Genomic DNA, 18,655 nt, shown 5'->3' with positions numbered 1-18,655 from the left:
AACACATACAATGCAAGTGACATGCGATGTTTCTCGAGTGATAAATTGCTTTCACCTTGCTCGAACTGGGTTTTAAATTGCCATCTTGGTGGCTATTTGCTTGTATATTTATGTATAAGTGTGACTTGACAATAATATTGAAAAATTTAAATAATTGTCTCAGGTTTAGAAATGTCTTAAATTGACAAAGCAAACCAAATCCAAGAGCCAAACATTAAGTATAAATATACCATATAGGGGAGAACAATTTGCGGACTGTTTCCGTATCTTGTATTTTCTATTTTTCAGTTTGAGGAACGTTCTCAACTTCCGTTTCCTGACTTTATTTGCGTGTGTATGTGTGTGTGTGTGAGAGAGGCAAAATGAATTGCAAGGCATGTTTACTGTCATGTTAGCCAGACGAGTTGACAAGCACAACGGCATTTGATTAGCCGCCAGAAAAGAATGGCCTTTACGTACTAGTGAGAGCTACGCAGCAGATTGAAATATCTGTAGGCCCCACGCACAATCTGCAAAAGGGACTTCTTGAAATCGGAAAATGCATCCAGTTTAGATCCTTACGTCTATGAAGGTCCTCAGATTTAGATCGACCAGCAGGGCTCTCATTTTCATTGGCCGCTGGGCATGCATCATGGCAAAGACCAGCATCCGCTGCAAAGGCAATTCAAAGTTGTACCATCCACTCGAAAAGTAAGCAAGGGACAACTCATCGTGCTGCAAAAAAATAAAAGCTCAAAAGAGTCAAAAACCAGGCAAACAAAACGCAGTTAAAGGGACAAAAAATCAAACTACGAGAGAGAATATTGGCCGATCGAAATGGATTCCTTGAATCGATACGTTTCCATTCGACACACGAAACCACTTCCCTTCTCTTTTGGCAACGGAGAAGTCAAACAAAACAAAACAAATACTGATTCCTATTTAAACTAACATGATTGAACCAAAAAAGTCCTTTGTTTGGTTAGAGCTTACTATATATATATGACTTTTTTATAAAAATATACATACACATTCAACAATTAATGTGGCATGCCAATGGTAAATCCAAAGTATAGCAGCCATCACAAAGAGATAAATAAACATAAAAAAGTAATCCATTTTGCTGGGCACCTAGTAAAGTACAAATCACACTATTTTAAAGAAAAAATTTAAAAGATTCAAACTCACGCCAACTGTCAATGCAAAAAGAGAAAACACATGAGAACGGAGAAAATAACAAAATCTGCCATAACTGGAACGCTAATCAGATACTGTAGCTCTCTTATAAATTTTCGAATCCTTAGTTGTTCCTCTACAAATTCCTTGAAGAGTTGTAAACGCCAGAATGTTAGTTCACTGGCAGAAAGACGAGTCGTTACCAAGTTTGGAATTAGTCTTGCGATCTACAGAAAACCAATTAAAGGTTACAGTTTTTAATTATCTTAAAGTCAGAAATAGTTATAAGAATACTCACATCCATTTCCTCCACCCTCTTGTTGAGTATCTGCAGCTTTAGGTGTACGTACTTCATGAGGCACGTGATAAAGGTATGCCACAGTGGAATGATAGTGATCCCCAAGGCCAAAGCATACCAGGGACCCAAATATCCAACCACGAAATTATCGCACAGTTCTCTAAAGGGAAAAAGCTGGAACAACAGGATGGGATGCTCCTCTCCTCGTTTTACAGCTTGGGTATTAAAGACCGATTCCGGCAGAAACAGGGTTCTGTATATACAATCGCAATAGGCCATTAAACCAGCAATGACCGATGGCACCCACAATACCAGGGTTATATTTCGAGCATAAACCTGCGTGGAGACCAGAAGTTTGAATTCCTGATCATCTGCAACAAGCATTAGGTTCTGGATATCTTCGTGGGCCACTCGTAGAAGGGAAATTACTCCTAAAAAAATGTTTAATATTTATTTATAAGAATAATTAAATGTTCAGAATCTTTATAAGTTTTTCCTTTTATTTAATAAAGTCTGTTTTGAATCTTACTATCTCGTTGCACGTAGGCATTCAGCGTGGCAATGGACACTGTGAAATACTGAACAGCAGTGGCCCAACTTGTGGCCCCATCGTTAAGATTTTCGTAGCCCCGGAAAACTCTGGCAAGCATTAGAGCGCAGCTTATCCAGATCGAGGTCGTGAAAACAGTGCATCGAAGGAGGCTCAACCAAGGCCTCTTCTGATCCTTAGAAGCCACATATCCGTACCAACGAAAGCAGTACAAATGGGTTTTAAAAATGGGATTGCCGAAGGTCTCCGAAGAGAGCAGCAGATCCTTAACTCGAAACATTTTGACTGTTTGTAAGTCATTATTTTCCTCGTCTTTTATATTGCTTAGCTTAGGTGTTAAGCTGCTAAGTGGGATAATTAGTAATAAGAAAGGACCCTCGTTAAGTGACGAATAATTACCACTGTTTACTGATTTAACGACAGGTGTTGCAGTTCTGCATAGACGATTTGGTAATGTACTAAGTGCTTGCCCCCCAGCATTTGGCCTTCAAAAATTGTTGGCAAGTTTAAATTCGATTTGCATGTTACGCTCGCCGGCACCCAAAACTTTGTCCACACTCGAGAGCGTAGTAATGCCAAACGTGTTTAGGCAGCGTTGCATGCGAGTGAAATTTGCCAGTGAAATTTTCCAGTGAAATTAAACTTTTTCCCCAACTTGTTCTGGCCACTTTCCGAGAGTGTCCTTTTCCGGCAGCCAAACCAGGGTGTAATCAGGTAATGGAAAACGAATAAATAAGGCTTTTGAGAGCAGTGCTCCAGGCTTTAACAAAATTAATTTTTGATCCCTGCTCGTTGGATCGAGTTGCAGGATTTGCAAAACGGCAGCCAGGTGAACCAAATCAGGGAACCGGAGTCAATCAAGTGGTCAGATTGCGTTACCAGCTATCGACCCGAGCAGCCTCACATGGGGCCAAAGGTCCTTACGGCAAATGGCATTCAAGGAAATCAAAGGAGAGCAAAGGAGAGAGGGCCCGAGGCGGGAATCGGGAATAGGGAATCGGAAAACGAGAATCTCAACTCGAATCGAGGAGTCGTTTTGCATGCGACAATCATATGCAGGAGCTGAGTAATTCGCCAATATATACATGGGGGCATGGGCACCAACGGATATTGTATCTGTGGAGAGGAGAGCATGTGCGGCACGAGTGTGTCGTCTATTTCACAATTTGCATTTAATATCCTTGTGTGAATAATTTACAAATGCAATAAACGTAAATGCGTTGGAGGAAACGCACTCAGACATGACTGGGTGCGAACCGATCCCAGTCCAGCGCCGAATTCGGATTCGTGGCATGGAAAATGCTTCACAAGCTCCGAGCTTCGGGAAAATGTCAGTCGACGATGGGAGTGGGGGTGGAAAACTCCCCAGCACGCATATTTGTATGTTGCATGTTTGCAACTGTCTCTGTGATGTTTGTGTTTGCAAATGTGTAAATGCATTCGCAGCTCCTCGCATTTGTCTGTCTGCTGGCGTGAAATTTGCTGTAAGCAATAAGCCTGTGAGGATATTGAAAGTCACTCGTTTCTGGTATTTACTTATGCGTTTGTTTCATGCTCGATGCCTTCCAAATGGAACAGGAGGAGCGAGGATTCGGAGGAGTGTCTGTCCGTATTGGCTTGGAATGGCTTGGCTTGGCGCTTTTCACGCCACATTTGCCGGGGCAGAGTAATCGGATATTAGCTCGCCTTGCTTATTGTTATGGCATATTTATTGGCAGTCGGAATTGCACACGATGCTGCGTTCAGTTTTGTGGTTAACTTGCAGCTTTAACTGCCCCATAACTAAGGGGATTCCCATTGGGAGTTCGTTCGGTCTGACTCCATCTCCCTTGACATCTTTGTGGGTTTTGTGGCTGCCGTTTCCGAACGGCATTTCAATATTTACAACGGCTGCGGTTCATTTACAAGGCCAGAAGCTCCGCCGGAAAGCGTTTCCAAATATTTAAGCCTTTCCTTATATCTCGCAATATTGAAGTGCATTTTTTATTGATCAACTTAAAAGGTTTTTATTTTTAAAACCTCTTCAAATGTATCCCCTCATCCATCATCAATATTGTTTTTAAATTTCGCTGAAATCTTTTATAATCTCCGCCACAACTCGCGAACAATTCCAAACTATTTCAACTTTTCCGCTTGCTTTTGCCCCTGAAATATAGCCATATTTAACCTTAAATAAAGTCTTTGAAAAGTCAGTAGACTTAAAGGAGTTTTCTTGGGCGTTGGGCGCCAACCAGCCACTAAATTGTTTACACGCAATTTCATCAAAACAATAAATCATGCAGTTGAATCGGCACAACAAAGGCGGCGACAACGACGACGTCCGCTTTCCCGCTTTTCCGCTTTCCCGCTTTCCTTCCCCAGACGACGTGACGTCAAGTTGACATTTGGTGAAAATCAAATCAAAAGCATTTTTCCGCACAGCGGAAGTGGCGCAAGTAGCAAGTCAAACTTGGCAAACACACATTTATAACTCGGGGGATATAGTGGGACCCACAAACACAGAAAGCCAGGAACCCGTGTACATCGGCCCTATATGGAATATATATTTGCCCTGACTGCTTGACGGCCAGGTCATCAATCGTGCGGCTGAAAAGAAAGAAGGAGCAGCCAGCCAGCCAGCTTCAGTTGCGCCATTTTATTTAATTTATAAGTATAACATTTAATATTAATTATACGCCACGTAAGCTCATTGCGAGCTGGCGTTGAAAAGCCAGGTCCTTAAACATGTACGAATGGGTGTGCGATGTGTGTGTGTGTGGATGTGAGTGTGTGTGTGTGTTTAAGGGGAGCAGAGGCCACAGCTTTTTATTTCGCTCATTAACTATGCATGTTTGTTGGCACTGCAATGGCCACAATGGTCAACATCGGTGGGCGCCCAAAAGGGGCGTGGCAGCGACAGCAGAAATAGCCAGGACGAGAAGCAGAGGATCTGGAGTTGGCCAGGAGCAGAGAGCAGGAACAGCGGAAAATTCCCATTTTAACCCTTTTTCACTTTTTCCGTGGCAATGCGCAAGAAAAAGAAAAACAACCGTGAGATTGCAGTATATTTGAGCGATAAGTTGAAAGCGGAACACTCTTTGTAGGACCTTCCATTGTTATTTGAAATATTTGATGAGCACATACAGAAAATCTGGAAAATACATAATATATCCTTTTTTTCTTGTATAAGAACATTATGAACATTTAAAAAGCTTCTTGACTTTTTGATATTAGTTTCCGAAACTTTATTTCCCAAAATCATGTTACAATACGAAATCTGTTCAGATATATACTGACATATCAAATTCTTTTCTATACTATTTCTTAAAGGATTTATTTTATTTATTTTAAAATCAAAGTACCAAGCGTTTATTTGTTCCTTCAACCATTTATTGCATTCCTTTTAACCACACTGAATAATTTGTAAATACCATGCATTTCTATGGGGCTTAAACATCTTTGGATCTGTTCTATAGAATTATATAGAATTATTTAACGAACTCAAAGACCCACTATCCGATATAGGGCATTCCCACAAATGAGAGAGCGAATGCGAAGCGTCCAAGTAAAAGTCCATAATGTTTAAATTGTGGTTCTCTACAAAAGCGAAAAATCAGCACAGCGAGTTTTTATTTGCATTAAGAAATTATAATTATGGCAGCTGCTCCCCGCCCACTGCCCACCGCCCACAACCCCCTCAACCCCCCGCATTTCGACCGCTTTTGGGGTTACTTTTGCCCTTTGCCGTAGTTTGTTGGCTTGTGTCTGACGGGTCTGCCGGTGCCTGGTTGCCTGTTTTTCCTGGTTCTCTGGCAGTACGGCTCCCTGGCTGCGTGGGGTGCACACTTTTTTAATTGAAAAGTGCAAAATAATGTTAAAGAAAAGTAAAAAGTAGTCGTGGCACAAAGTATACGCCAAGTATCCCGACCCCGTTCCTCGCCCCCTGCCATTTGGAATCCCGAGAGGCACGCCATCGTTTGTTTGTACTTCTGTAGGTAGCGAGCACTGTGCGCAGATGAATGCAGTTTGCTGCTTCAGTTTTCATCCTTTTCAGTTTTCATTTTTATTTTACAGTGCCCGAGGGCTTGGAATGCGGGGGCTGGGTTTGCGTGTCCCGCTTCAAGGAGCGTTTTCAGGCATAAATTGTGGCCAAAAAGAGGGGGCGGGCGGCGTGGGGCGTGGGGTTGGCTTGTTTCTTCCCGGTTGCTGGATTGCTTGGGGTTCTTTTCTTTCCGAAAGGTGGAACTCGGTGACTTGGGGTTTCTCGGCTAAGGGTGGATTAATCACAAGGCTAAAGTGGTCAGCGGCGAAATCTTACAAGTTTCAAACGAAAAGCCAATCCGCCTGGTTAAAAATCGTAAAAAAATAAAGGGTTTTAATATTCAGTAAAAGTGAGATAAAGAATTAAATTGTCTTTGCAAACTAAAAACCTAATTATGTACTTTTAAGCTCTGCATAATATTATACAATTCATTATTTTAGTATTCATAAGATCTTTAAAATAAATGTATATATACATATATCAGCAGTTGATATAACTAATGAAGTACCAACATTATTTATAAGGTTAATAACCAATTGTGAACAGCTATTCATATTGAACCGTTTCACAACACATTTTTGTAGCATTTAAGAACACTGTTTATATGTATAAGATAAGTCATAAGAGAACAAGCAGAAGAACGAGAAGCTAAGCAAGCACAGAAAGACGCATAAGCAAAATGTACATATTTTATTTTATCCACCTCAATTATTATTAAATAAACGCACCACTCGGAAAAGCATAAAAACCATCCTCTTCACAGTTCAGAAGTGGGATAATAATGATGTTTTTGAGGTTGGATAAACGTGGATCAGAGAAGTGCTAAGAAAATTCTAGAAAAAGCTACTAGAATCGTCGGCGTGGGAAGTTTTCAATGGGATGTGTTCCCAAAGGTCTATGTGACAAAGGATATTGGAAATTACGGATGTGTTCCTTTTCAACGCGGCAGACGGATTCAAAGCAGAGAATCAGGAATCTTAGTGAACCTGAGTTCTAAGAAGTTTCGAGAAGCAGCATCAGGAGTCTCAGTGAACCTGGAAATCGTGCGTGCACATGCAAGTTGTGGTCGAGGCCAATTGCAAGAAATAGTTGAAAGAAGACAGTGATAATTTTGAAAATGCCAAAAATTGCAGAGCTTAAAGTAGATGAGCTAAAGTTCTTGCTACGATTAAGGAATGTATCAAGTTCAGGCACTAGAGCTGAGTTAATTCAAAGACTTATTGAAGTTGAGCAGTCGGAGGACATAGAGATGCCAGCACCAAGTGGGCTAAGTAGCCAACAACAAGAACAAGTGATGACGCAATCAGCAGCAATTTCACAATTGCAGAATGAGATGACGGAGTTGAAAGAAATGATGGCTCAGTTAATTAGCATTCAGAGGCAATCTGCAGCAGCCACAGTTGAAGTGGAGCATCAGCAGCAGCAAAACAGAGAAGCAGAAATCGAAGAGATCAGGAACGAGAGCAGCCCTGCGGTACAAGATGCCAACAATATTAGGCAAGCGTCGGTTAAAGAGATTGCTAACACCTTACCAGAGTTTGACCCCAGTGACGAAAATGCCATATCGGTTAGCCAGTTCATCGATCGTGTCAATAAAGTGGTTGACGCTTATAAGTGGGACGACAAATTCGTATTGCTCGCAATTTATACACGGCTAAAAGGTCCAGCCAAAATGTGGCTTGATTCATCACCAATTTTGCACACCACATGGAGTAGTTTTGCAGAAGGTATTCAAGAAGAATTCGGAGCAAGCCCAGACGAAGCGGAAGTGCATTTTAAAATGGCCAATGCAACCAGACGACAGAAGGAGACGGTCAAGGAATACTGTTTCAGAATGTCAGCCCTTGGAGTGCGATACCAGCTTAGTGAAGCAGCGATCATCAGATATGCCAGATCAGGTCTACAGCACCGAGAACTGCAAAACAGTATTGCAGCTATTAATTTCGCAACTATGAAGCAACTTCGAGAAGCAGCAGAATCGTTTTTTGTAAACAGAGGCCGAACAACAGTAGGTAAAAGAGAGTTTGTACCAAAAAGCAGCAGCAACGAGCAGAAGCAGGACAGCGATGTTAGACCAACGAGACAAAAGGATGCCCAGAGATGCTACAATTGCGGAGAAGCGGGACACTTCGCCAACCATTGCCCAAAGGAGAATAAAAAGACGCGCTGTAGTAAATGTAATAAGTTTCACGACCCAAAAGAAGCTTGTCGAATGGCAAACGTTATGCGTATGGAAGTTAGAAATCACGACAAACTTTTCACGAAGGAAATCAGGATTCACTCGCACAAGTACAACGCATTCATCGACACAGGTAGTCAAGTTAGCATTATTCGCAGGTCAGTTGCTCACCAAATTGATGGAGACCGTCACCAGTGTACCATGAAAATAAAAGGAATATGCGGAGGATCATGTTTGCTTAAGGAAATGATCATTACGGACATGGACGTCGATGGAAAAATCATCAAGGCAAAATTATATGTAACGGACGACGATATGTTGCAGGAAGATCTTCTATTAGGACAGGATGTCATTATCAGTTCACAACTCATTCTAGGTGTTGAGCATGGCAGCAGCGAAGTTAAGCGAACAGTCTCGAAGCCGACAACAATTGTAAGTGACAGCATAACCGAAAAACTTTTGGATAATTTTCAGAACACAAACGAGCGAGACAAAATGAGAAACCTGCTGGAGGAGTACGCCGATGTCTTTTCGTCAGGATTGCAAGGAATAGGAAAAACGAGCATAGTTCAAGCCAATATCATCGTTAATAGCAGTCAAGGTGTATCTCAAGCCCCGTACAGAGTTTCCGAGCCGAAGAAGGAGATTGTCAACAAAATGGTCAACGAGCTTTTGGAGAAGGATATTATTTGTTTATCAAATTCCGAATATGCCAGCCCGGTAGTACTTATCAAGAAGCCGAACGGTAGTGATCGTACGTGCGTCGATTACCGCCGCCTTAACAAGCTCATTCAGAAGGAAAATTTCCCAGTACCCAATATCGAAGAGCGTTTACAAGAGGCAAAAAGATTTAAATACTTTTCTTCCCTAGATCTCAATAGCGGATATTACCAGATTGAAGTTGCACCCCAAAGCAGAAAGTACACAGCATTTATAACTACGGATGGACTATACGAATTTAAGCGACTCCCTTTCGGATTGAAGAACGCCCCAGCTGTATTCAATCGACTCATGGCAGAGTTACAGAAGAGAGTGAAACGCGGCGACATGATACACTACATGGACGACATTCTTATTGGTAGCCAAACATTTGACGAGATGTATGAGAAGCTGAACCGAGTCCTAAATGTTCTAAAAGAATGTGGATTAACGCTAAACCAAGATAAGTGTGAATTGTTCAAGCAGTCGATAACATTTCTTGGTCACCAGATTCATGCAGAAGGCATCAGCCCAGGAGAGATTAAGACAAACGCCATTAAAATGTTTCCGAAACCCGCAAATGTTACCGATGTGAGAAAGTTTCTAGGTCTTACCGGTTATTTTCGTAAATTCGTTGCTGGATATGCCATAACATCTGAACCATTGCGTATGCTATTGCGAAAAGAACAGAAATTCTCGTGGGAAACACCGCAACAAGAAGCTTTTGACGAACTAAAAAGATGCCTAATATCAAATCCAGTTATCACCAGTTATCGCTTAAATGCCGAGCATGAACTACACACAGATGCTAGTTCCATTGGATTGGCCGGAGTATTATTGCAACGTGAAAAGGATCAGCTTAAACCAATCGCTTACTATAGTCGAGCTACTTCTAAAGCGGAGAAGAACTACCACAGTTACGAGTTAGAGGCGCTAGCAGTTGTTGAGTCGTTGGAGAGATTCAAATACTATATCTATGGCAAACAGATACAAGTTGTTACTGATTGTAATGCACTAAAAACATCGATGGAAAAACGAGAGCTGATACCCAGGATTGCAAGATGGTGGTTGCGAATTCAAGAATTTGACATAAATATTATTCACCGAGCCGGAACACAAATGTACCACGTAGACGCACTAAGTCGAGCTCCATTCGAGGATGCTCGCGAAATGGACACGGCATGCCTTAAGATTTTAAAAACTATTATTGACGAATCTGATTGGTTATTTTCTATACAATTACAGGACGAGAAAATTCAGAAAATTGTTGCAGAGATGAAATTGAAGAAGACTTCAGAGACAGAGGAGTACGTTATCGAGCAAGATCGTTTGTTTCGAAAGTATAACAACAAATTGTTATGGGTTGTACCGAAGCAGTTAAGGTTCCATATTCTTAATGAATGTCATGATAAAGCCGGACACATGAGCACAGACAAAACTATTGCTCGCATTAAAAATTTGTTTTGGTTTCCCCGAATGCGCAACTTCGTTAAGAGTTACCTCAAGTCATGTGTTGGATGCGCAATTTATAAGGTACCAGGTGGACGTCAAGAAGGTCAGTACCATTACGATGACATCAATCCAATCCCGTTTTCTACCATCCACATGGATCATTTGGGACCCTTTCCAAAAAGTTCCAGGCGAAATGAACACATTTTAGTAATTGTCGATGCTTTCACCAAGTTTACTATCATTCGAGCAGTTAAGAGTACAGCAACCAAACACGTCATTGATATTCTACAAGATGTAACCAGCTATTTAGGAATGCCCAGCAGAATAATCACCGATCGCGGCACAGCATTTACTTCAAAAGACTTTGGAAAATACTGCAAGGCAAATAATGTAAAGCACATACTCAATGCTGTAAGGACGCCTAGAGCAAATGGACATGCAGAGCGAACAAATCGAGTTATTCTTTCAATGTTATTGCCCTTAAATGAAAAAGAAAAACGTTGGGATGAAAACATGCGTACCATCCAGTGGAGTATTAACACCATGATAAACAGCACTACTAAATGTTCCCCATTTCAGCTTTTGTATGGTTACGAGCCCCGAGACATTCTGAAGAACACATTGACAAATGCAATTCAAGGCCAGAACCAGAAGATGTTAACGGATGCAGAGTTGGAAAAGCTAAGAGCAGATGCAGCGAACACCATCAACGACCATCGAGCGGCTGCTAAGAAACGTTACGATGCCAGACATTCTAAGCCAACGATGTATAGCCCTGGAGACCTTGTTTTGGTCGAGAATGAACCGTTTAGCACAGGCACATCGCGCAAGTTGGAGCCTCGTTATAAAGGTCCTTTTATTGTCAGTAAGGTACTGCCAAACGACAGATATCTGGTGGAAGATATCCCACATGCCCAGAGGAAGCAGAGACACTACAAGTCGGTATACTCTTCCGACAAAATGAAGCGCTGGTGCCAACTCCCTCCCGATGACCCAGATGAAGATGACGATTTTGAAGACGACCCAGGACCACATCCCGAATCTTGCGAGGACGCTGCGATTTGTCAGGAAAGGCCGACTGTGAACAGCTATTCATATTGAACCGTTTCACAACACATTTTTGTAGCATTTAAGAACACTGTTTATATGTATAAGATAAGTCATAAGAGAACAAGCAGAAGAACGAGAAGCTAAGCAAGCACAGAAAGACGCATAAGCAAAATGTACATATTTTATTTTATCCACCTCAATTATTATTAAATAAACGCACCACTCGGAAAAGCATAAAAACCATCCTCTTCACACAATTAAGTAAATAGAACACCCAAGGCCAAATTCCAGATAATTTTCGATCGAGGTGCAAGGGTATCGTTGATGGGCAATCCGCAGCTATTTCCGATGGCTAATCAGCTTATATAATAAGTTGCCTTTCCACACTCTGCCAGTTATCTAATTTGCAGTGCCGGAATCAACACTTTGTAAAGCTGCCATAACAAGCGTTAAGTGGATGAAAGCCAGCTTCCATTTATCGGTAATTGCGTCGCTCGCTGCGATTGTCGGGGCGTTCCATCGAGCGCTCTTAGCTCGAAATGCATACAATTTGCGCTACTTATGCTAAAATCGCAGCTGCATTCCAGCCTTGGGTCCATGGAGCCATCATCGAGCACCTGGCTGGCTGCTCCACCAAAGAGCCGAACAGAGTTTGCCATCTTCAATCGGCGGCAACGGGCGAAGGCCCAATGAAGCATGTAATTCGCGCAGCACTAGCGCTACAAGTAATTCCAAATTGATGGCGCGAAAATTACGACAAGCACTGTGAGCCAAAGTCAAAGAAGCCAGGCAGCCAGGCAGCCAGGCGGCGAGAAGAACCGTTAGGAAGCTATAGCTATAGCTCCAGATCCAAATCCAGTCATCTGTGAAATGCAACTTTGCTGGCTAAATTGCAGCATGCTGCATTTTATTTCGGGCCCCGCGGAGTTAATTGTGTGAGCCAGGCGGATTGGTTATGGCTCGTGTGTGGCGCCTGTTAGACGGTTTAGTTCGCAAATTGGCCTACAAACTTGTCACCATTTATCTCACTCAGTGTCAGCGGCATCTCAAGGAGGCGGAGTGATCCCATATCCCATATCCCATATCCATACGCAAACTTATACGGGCGCGTGTTTCTGTTTTTTTTTTTCGGGGGCAAGCCAAACTTTGCGAGTCTGCCATAAAATGCGTGTCGAGAACACAAAATGACACTTAAGCGGTAAGAGGAGTCCCGAGCCCCTGACAATATTGAATATGCCGAGGCAAACACACTCGCCGGCACACTCAATCAGGTATCATTTAGGAGGCAACCATCAATCTTGTCCTCATCCTCCGACTCCGAATCCGGTTTTATCTCGAGTGACGTGCAGACGTACGCGTAGATGCTCCCTGGCGGCGCAGGCAAATGTATTTGGCAATGTTTGCCATTGTTTGGCCAACAATAACAATCGATGTCACCAGCAGCAGCAGTAGCAGCCCAAAAGAGCCCCAAAACTAAACTAAAAACGGGAACACTTGAGGAAAACTCCCCCTCGTTGTATTGCATACTTTGGGGCGCCGGTGGAAATCGCTATGGCAATGGCATCATCACTCATGATGAAAATGATGATGACGAAATGGTATCGGGGATGGATGTTTAAAGAAAAATGAAAGTGTTGTGCATACACTTCGGGAACAAGGTACGATGTTCGACATGCCCATCAAAGTGTCAGTTGCATTCGCAATCTGTACTCTTTTTCAGTAAGGTAAAGGGAGTATCTGGAAAACGAGTTCAAGAAAATTTCCTCAAGAACCTTTACTATTTATACCCATAAAATACAAATCATCATTAAAATTTACAAAAAAGGAATTTAGTTAAATGAGTTTCGCTCTTATAAAAATTTAACTGGGTTAAACAGTTAATATGTAATTATAAAATTATTATAATAATTTTGTAAGACCCTTGAAACAATTTTCCTTTATCCCACAGATAAAAACAAAATGCTTAAATTAAAAGCTTCAATATTTTTCCGATTTAATATTTACTTTTAATTTACTGGCGAGCGGAAGCGCCCCTTGAGAACTTTTGAAGCCAGAGCAATGACACTGAGTATGGACATTTTGCATGGGTCACGCCCATGGAAACGTGCAGGACCTCCAGAAATTTGCGGGAGCTAAGCCCCCACAAGCATTCGAATTAACCCTTTGAGGTCGCTGGGCATTGACATTGCACAGCGAGGGGATTGGGGATTGGGGATCGAGGGTATCGCCGCCCATCAACGCCATCCTTTCGTTTTGGCACGCGCTTTTGTGCGAAAATATGCAATTGAAATGTTAAATAAATAAAGGCGTAAATACTTGAAGGGTAAGCCAACAGAGCAACAAGAAGTGTGTACATTCAAGCGCCGCCGGATGGATCCGGCAGATACACAAAAGTGCAAATACATAAGGGGAGCGCACAGGCCGTTATGCATTCCATAACTTTGCAGTCGTCGGCAGACGTTGACGTTGAAGCGAATGAATGAAAATATGCAGGCAACGTGATTCCGCCACAGCTAACGGGACACCCGGCCCCGATTGCCACTCCCACTTTGCCACCGCCCTTGCGCCCAACGCCCAACATCCACGCCCACTTCGAATCCTCGACCTCCACGGCGACGCCATATTGTTTGCGCGCCATTGGGAAACGTTACCGTTAGCCATCGCCATCAGCATCCGTTACCTCCTTCGCAGTTACCTGTTACACCCAAAAAACTGGAGGCGAAATCATCGAAGGACCAACTTTCCTGAAGGGGAATTCGTGCGGAATATCGTATCTATTTTATAGAGAAATATATATATTAGTATCTTTACCTAACATGGTTTCCAAATATATTAAACGTTTTAATTACAATAATTTGAAACTCATTCCCCAACTCTGCAGATCCTTGAAAGCTATATCTCTTGTTTATAGCTTATAAATATATCTAGATAAAACTCGAAATATATCTTTCCATACATTTTAAAATTATTAAATTATTATTATTAAACTTGTATTATCATAAAGAATCTTATAACATCTTTTAATTTTATGTTACTCCAAATTTTATTTTGTATTATAAAATTTAAAATCCTTTTTTAAGTGTACGTGTTACCTGCTCGGGAAAAACGGCAACAGCAAAAGCAACAGCACAGCAAAAGCGAAGGCAACAGCAACATTCGTTTGCTGGTATTTTCTGTCGAGTTCAGCGTAAATTCATTCATTTCCACTTGAATTTACAATTATGCGAAACTGTTGTTGAATGGGTTTTGACTTGGCTGATGCCGAGTCGGGATTGGATTGGAGTGGAGCTGGGTTTTCGGGGGTATCCTGCATCTTCCTCAGTCTTCCATGGATATTTATGCATATTTCCTGCTCTTGCCATTGGCAGCAGCATCGGCAACTTGGCTGTTTAGCTTTTAATAAACTGCGGTTGGTCGGGAGTCGGCGTCGAAAGGTGAACTCGATGGGATGTCTGAATGCGAAGCACTGCTCTGGAAATTGTCAACAGCAGTGGCAAGGTGACTAGTGAAAAGCGTGTTGCCTTGGAAACGTTTGGGGATCCTGCTCGCTGAATCCATGTTGAAATGTAATTAAGCTTGTGACTTTGGGTGTGAAACTGACGGATTAATCACGAGAGACTTACACGCAGAAATTATGGTTTATTATTTAGCAATTTTAGTTATTTCCATATGTTTTAGATAATAATTCTTTACCATATAAAAATATAAAATAGGTAATTGGATGCCAAGAAGTGGGAACTACCATTTTTTTGTTACCTCATCTCTGTGCAATAAATTTAAACACTTCAAAATGAAGTAAAAAGTAATTTATAAATATTGTATGTGACGGAAAAAATCTGCGCTCATTTTCCAGATCCATTTTTATCCAGATAAGTTTTCTACTGGTTTCGAGGGCTCTTATCCCTCGCAAAGTAACTTTTTGGGAAGCAACTTTTCAGGCCCGAAACCGGAACCATTCCTCGGTGAAAACTTTTGCCACCCTGCACTTTCGGCCGGCAAGCACTGCAATTCAATGTCATATCCTTGAAACGGGGTGCATAAAAAGCGAAGGAAGCCCGCTGGCCATAAAAAAAATCGGCAGGCCAAAGTTCTGTTATTGAAAGTTCATCGATGAATGTGAAAGGAAAACACCCGGCTCCTTTTCCCCTGCGGCGAACTCTGCAAGTCTGCAAGTCCGATGTCCTGGCTTGTTGGCTTGCTCGGCTTGCGGCGGCTTACAGCCCATTTCCTTCTGCTATTCCAACATTTTCATCTCCTTTTGTGAAAGGGTCTACTAATTTCCTCGGCCATTCCCGACAGACCAGACATCCTCGGCAGCGGCATATCCTGCAGCCTTCTGCTTAGCCAGCATTTGTATGTGACCGATGCGTCGGTCTGTTGTTTGCATTTTTATTTGTATTTCATTTTCAATTGACTGGCAGGCAGGCAGGCTGGCAGGCAGGCAGGCGGAGGGAACCCGAGAGCTTTTCCTACCTGGGGCCACCTTTGTGCATTTCAGCCATTCATCAGAGTTATTTACTTTTTAACGAGTTGATTTCATTCAATTTGTTTGCCCAGGTTTCAGTGGCTATTACCGGAGCTGTCCGGAGAGAACTGCCCATTAAGCTGCAACTGAGCCCCCGTTAAAGTCACTCGCTCAGTTTCCAATCTGGAGATTTTCCGATACCATCCAGCAGTTAACTTCCGCGCACTCCGCAATTTTCGAGCTCTTGTTTTCTTTTGTCCCTTTTTTGCGCCCGATGCCAGTGCTCCGTCAAGTTTTCGGTGCCTTCGGCGATGTTCGGTTTCAATAAATATTTTCACAATGAAGAAATTAAAAATTCCTCGAAATACAATATGTAGCCTGCCCCCGAAAATCGTTGAGAATCCGGGCCACGGCGCTTCCAGCCGGCAGCGTCTATTTATATATGAAAACTTAGTTTGTCTTCGATAACAACAACATTGAAAGTTGAGCGGCATCGCAAAGAGTGAGTGTCCCGAACCCGGACAATTCGATTGAAATTGTTGCCGGTGGCTATGATTTTATGAGAGCTCTCTGCCTTTTCGCCAAAGCGGTTCGAAATAATTAAATTGCTGGCATTTCACAGATGCTTCGGGAATATTTACCAAATTAGCCACCAAAGAGGCTAACAGGGTCAAATTGAAAGATGAACGAGTTTAAGCATTCTTGAAATAAATCAAATTAAGTAAATTGAATGACTGGTGAATGTTAACTGATAATTGTCGTTTGTAAATCCGTAATTTCTGGAAATGTTTAAAGGAAAATCTGTTGAAAGTGGATAAAAAACACATAAGTACTTGCTACTTTTATATTATTTATAAAATGTAATTTTTACATTTCTGATAAAAATGGTTCTGCTCTTTAGTTGCTGTCTGTTTTTGTTGCTCTTGGTAGAGTTTTCCTCGATTTCAATACCAATTTTTTTTTTATCGTTTTAGGCTTTTAGTGGCCTGCAAAACAGGCCATTATTTTGTAGGCCTTGTCGCAGGCATTGTCACCAGTGACTTTGCTGCACTTTTCCAAAGCCTTTTCGAGGTCGTCCTTCAAGTTCGTGTTGGCATAGTGAGCCTTTATCTTGTCGGTCATGAGATTTCCCTTGGAGTCCATGAAACCGCTCTTCGCCATAATGCATTGGGTGGAACATTTGATGTTATCCTTGGCATCCATGGGCTTCACCTTGCCCGATTTCAAGTCAGCCAGTTCTTGCTCAGTGACTCCGTTTTCCTTAATGCAACCCTCCACTAAGGCCACGGATATCTGGGAATCCAATCCTTCTTGCTATTTGGGAGGGTTTTCCCTGTTAATATATTCCAATTTATAGGAATTTATTACTCACCGAAAGAATCCCTGCAATGAAGCTAAGCAGCAGAGTCAAAGACAAAGTAGCCCTCATTTTGCTTCGCTTTCTAGTTAACTAATCGCTCACTAAATTTACACCTGGTTTTATAGTTTGACCTGAACTTTGCGTGACGCTTTGAATTTGTCAATTCATTTTGTGCTGCATATTGATTATCACTAAAAGTAGAGAAGCATCAGTCACGCTGACTGACTAACTTCGAAATTTATTGCCACTGCCAAGGTCGTTAACTTAAAGGTCGGTTTAATTTTTGATGCAGTTTATACAATTAATATTAGAAAAATAATATTAGGCAAGCAACTTACTGCCTTAAAAAATATTTCAAACGTCAGAATTAAACAAAAAGATTGGGAAAAGGAGTTTTACACAAAATAATTCTTATAATTAATTTATTTAGCAGGGCAGCAAAATGCCACCTTGATCCAAGTCCGTTTATCTGGTTCATAATTACTGCTGCTATCTGCTTAATTATGAATAATTAGTTGTTTATTTTAGGGTGAATTTTAGTAGGAATGCATTTGTTTAGAATGCGCCAAAGCTATTAACGAAAAGGGTCAACGAAATAATTTGCCACTAAGCCCGCTGCAATTTGTGATGAAAATACGCTGATTAATTAACACGCTTACCGTAGTGCATAATTTATTTGAAAAGAAAGGGATTCGCTGAAAATGGCGACTATCCCGATGCCGATTACATAATTCCGATATTTTGTAATTGCATTTGTACGGTATTACGGTAATTGGCTTTTTTGCGCCAGCACTGCGGCTAATGTTTTTATAATTCCTATTAGCAGTATGAATATTATTATAATACATTTCGCACTATTTTTGAGTGGTGCGCACATTTTCGTTTAGTTTAATGCGATTTCAAACGCTAATTGAAATCCTTTTAGAGTAATTGCAAAAAATTTAATAGCCCTTAGCGGGCAAGGAGCTCGGCTTTAGTTTGGCCGTATGGCAATCTCATAGTGGTAATTAGAAGAACAAACTAATTTAGTAAATTACTATTTAGTGGCCCCTTTCGCATGGGCCAACTGGCCACAGCTTCTGCCGCACACAAAGGTCATTTTTGGGCTTTGAAGTTTCGGGCTTTGAAATGCGCCAAAGGACATTCGAACAAATGGCATCCTTTGAGCATTTGTGTGTGTATATGTGTGTGTGTGTTGTATATCCGTGTTGGTGAGTGTATCCGTGTGTACACATTGCAATTGCTGTCGAAACATCAAAGCTATGCGAGTTTTCCAGTTGACTTCATCAGTAGATTGTGTGAAGTATGCCAAAAATGTGTTGGGAACGCTCGAACCGTTTTGCCTTTTTCCACCGCCCAAAACGAGTAGTTTGCCCATCCGCCTTTAAGTTGCGCTTTAAGCCCTGACGGAATGTGGGGCAAGTTC

At 41.8% G+C, this 18,655-nt stretch overlaps 2 protein-coding genes across 2 annotated transcripts; both read right to left on the bottom strand.

Moving 5' to 3' along the window:
* Window positions 1-458: 458 nt before the first annotated feature.
* LOC108094821 (odorant receptor 56a) lies at window positions 459-2,283 on the bottom strand. The gene is given in 7 exon segments (XM_017195592.2): window positions 459-509; window positions 562-714; window positions 1,009-1,110; window positions 1,168-1,187; window positions 1,190-1,382; window positions 1,454-1,884; window positions 1,983-2,283. Coding segments are annotated over 7 exon segments (1,251 nt in total).
* A 14,416-nt stretch (window positions 2,284-16,699) lies between these two features.
* Window positions 16,700-17,309, bottom strand: LOC108094784 (general odorant-binding protein 56a). Its single transcript, XM_017195558.2, has 2 exons — window positions 17,242-17,309; window positions 16,700-17,183 (listed from the first exon to the last, which is right to left on the bottom strand). The coding sequence occupies exons 1-2, from the start codon at window positions 17,296-17,298 to the stop codon at window positions 16,848-16,850; spliced, it is 393 nt and encodes a 130-aa protein (XP_017051047.1). The 5' UTR covers window positions 17,299-17,309; the 3' UTR covers window positions 16,700-16,847.
* Between the last annotated feature and the right edge of the window lie 1,346 nt (window positions 17,310-18,655).

The sequence above is a fragment of the Drosophila ficusphila genome, unplaced genomic scaffold, assembly GCF_018152265.1.
Source record: "Drosophila ficusphila isolate 14025-0441.05 unplaced genomic scaffold, ASM1815226v1 contig_414, whole genome shotgun sequence".
Taxonomy (NCBI): domain Eukaryota; kingdom Metazoa; phylum Arthropoda; class Insecta; order Diptera; family Drosophilidae; genus Drosophila; species Drosophila ficusphila.
This window is presented reverse-complemented; position numbering and strand designations above follow the sequence as displayed.

Coding starts and splice junctions, on each gene's coding strand:
- LOC108094784 (XM_017195558.2), bottom strand. CDS start 17,298: ATGAGGGCTACTTTGTCTTTGACTCTGCTGCTTAGCTTCATTGCAGGG. Junction 17,184..17,241: donor TCATTGCAGGGATTCTTTCG/GTGAGTAATAAA, acceptor CCTCCCAAATAG/CAAGAAGGATTGGATTCCCA.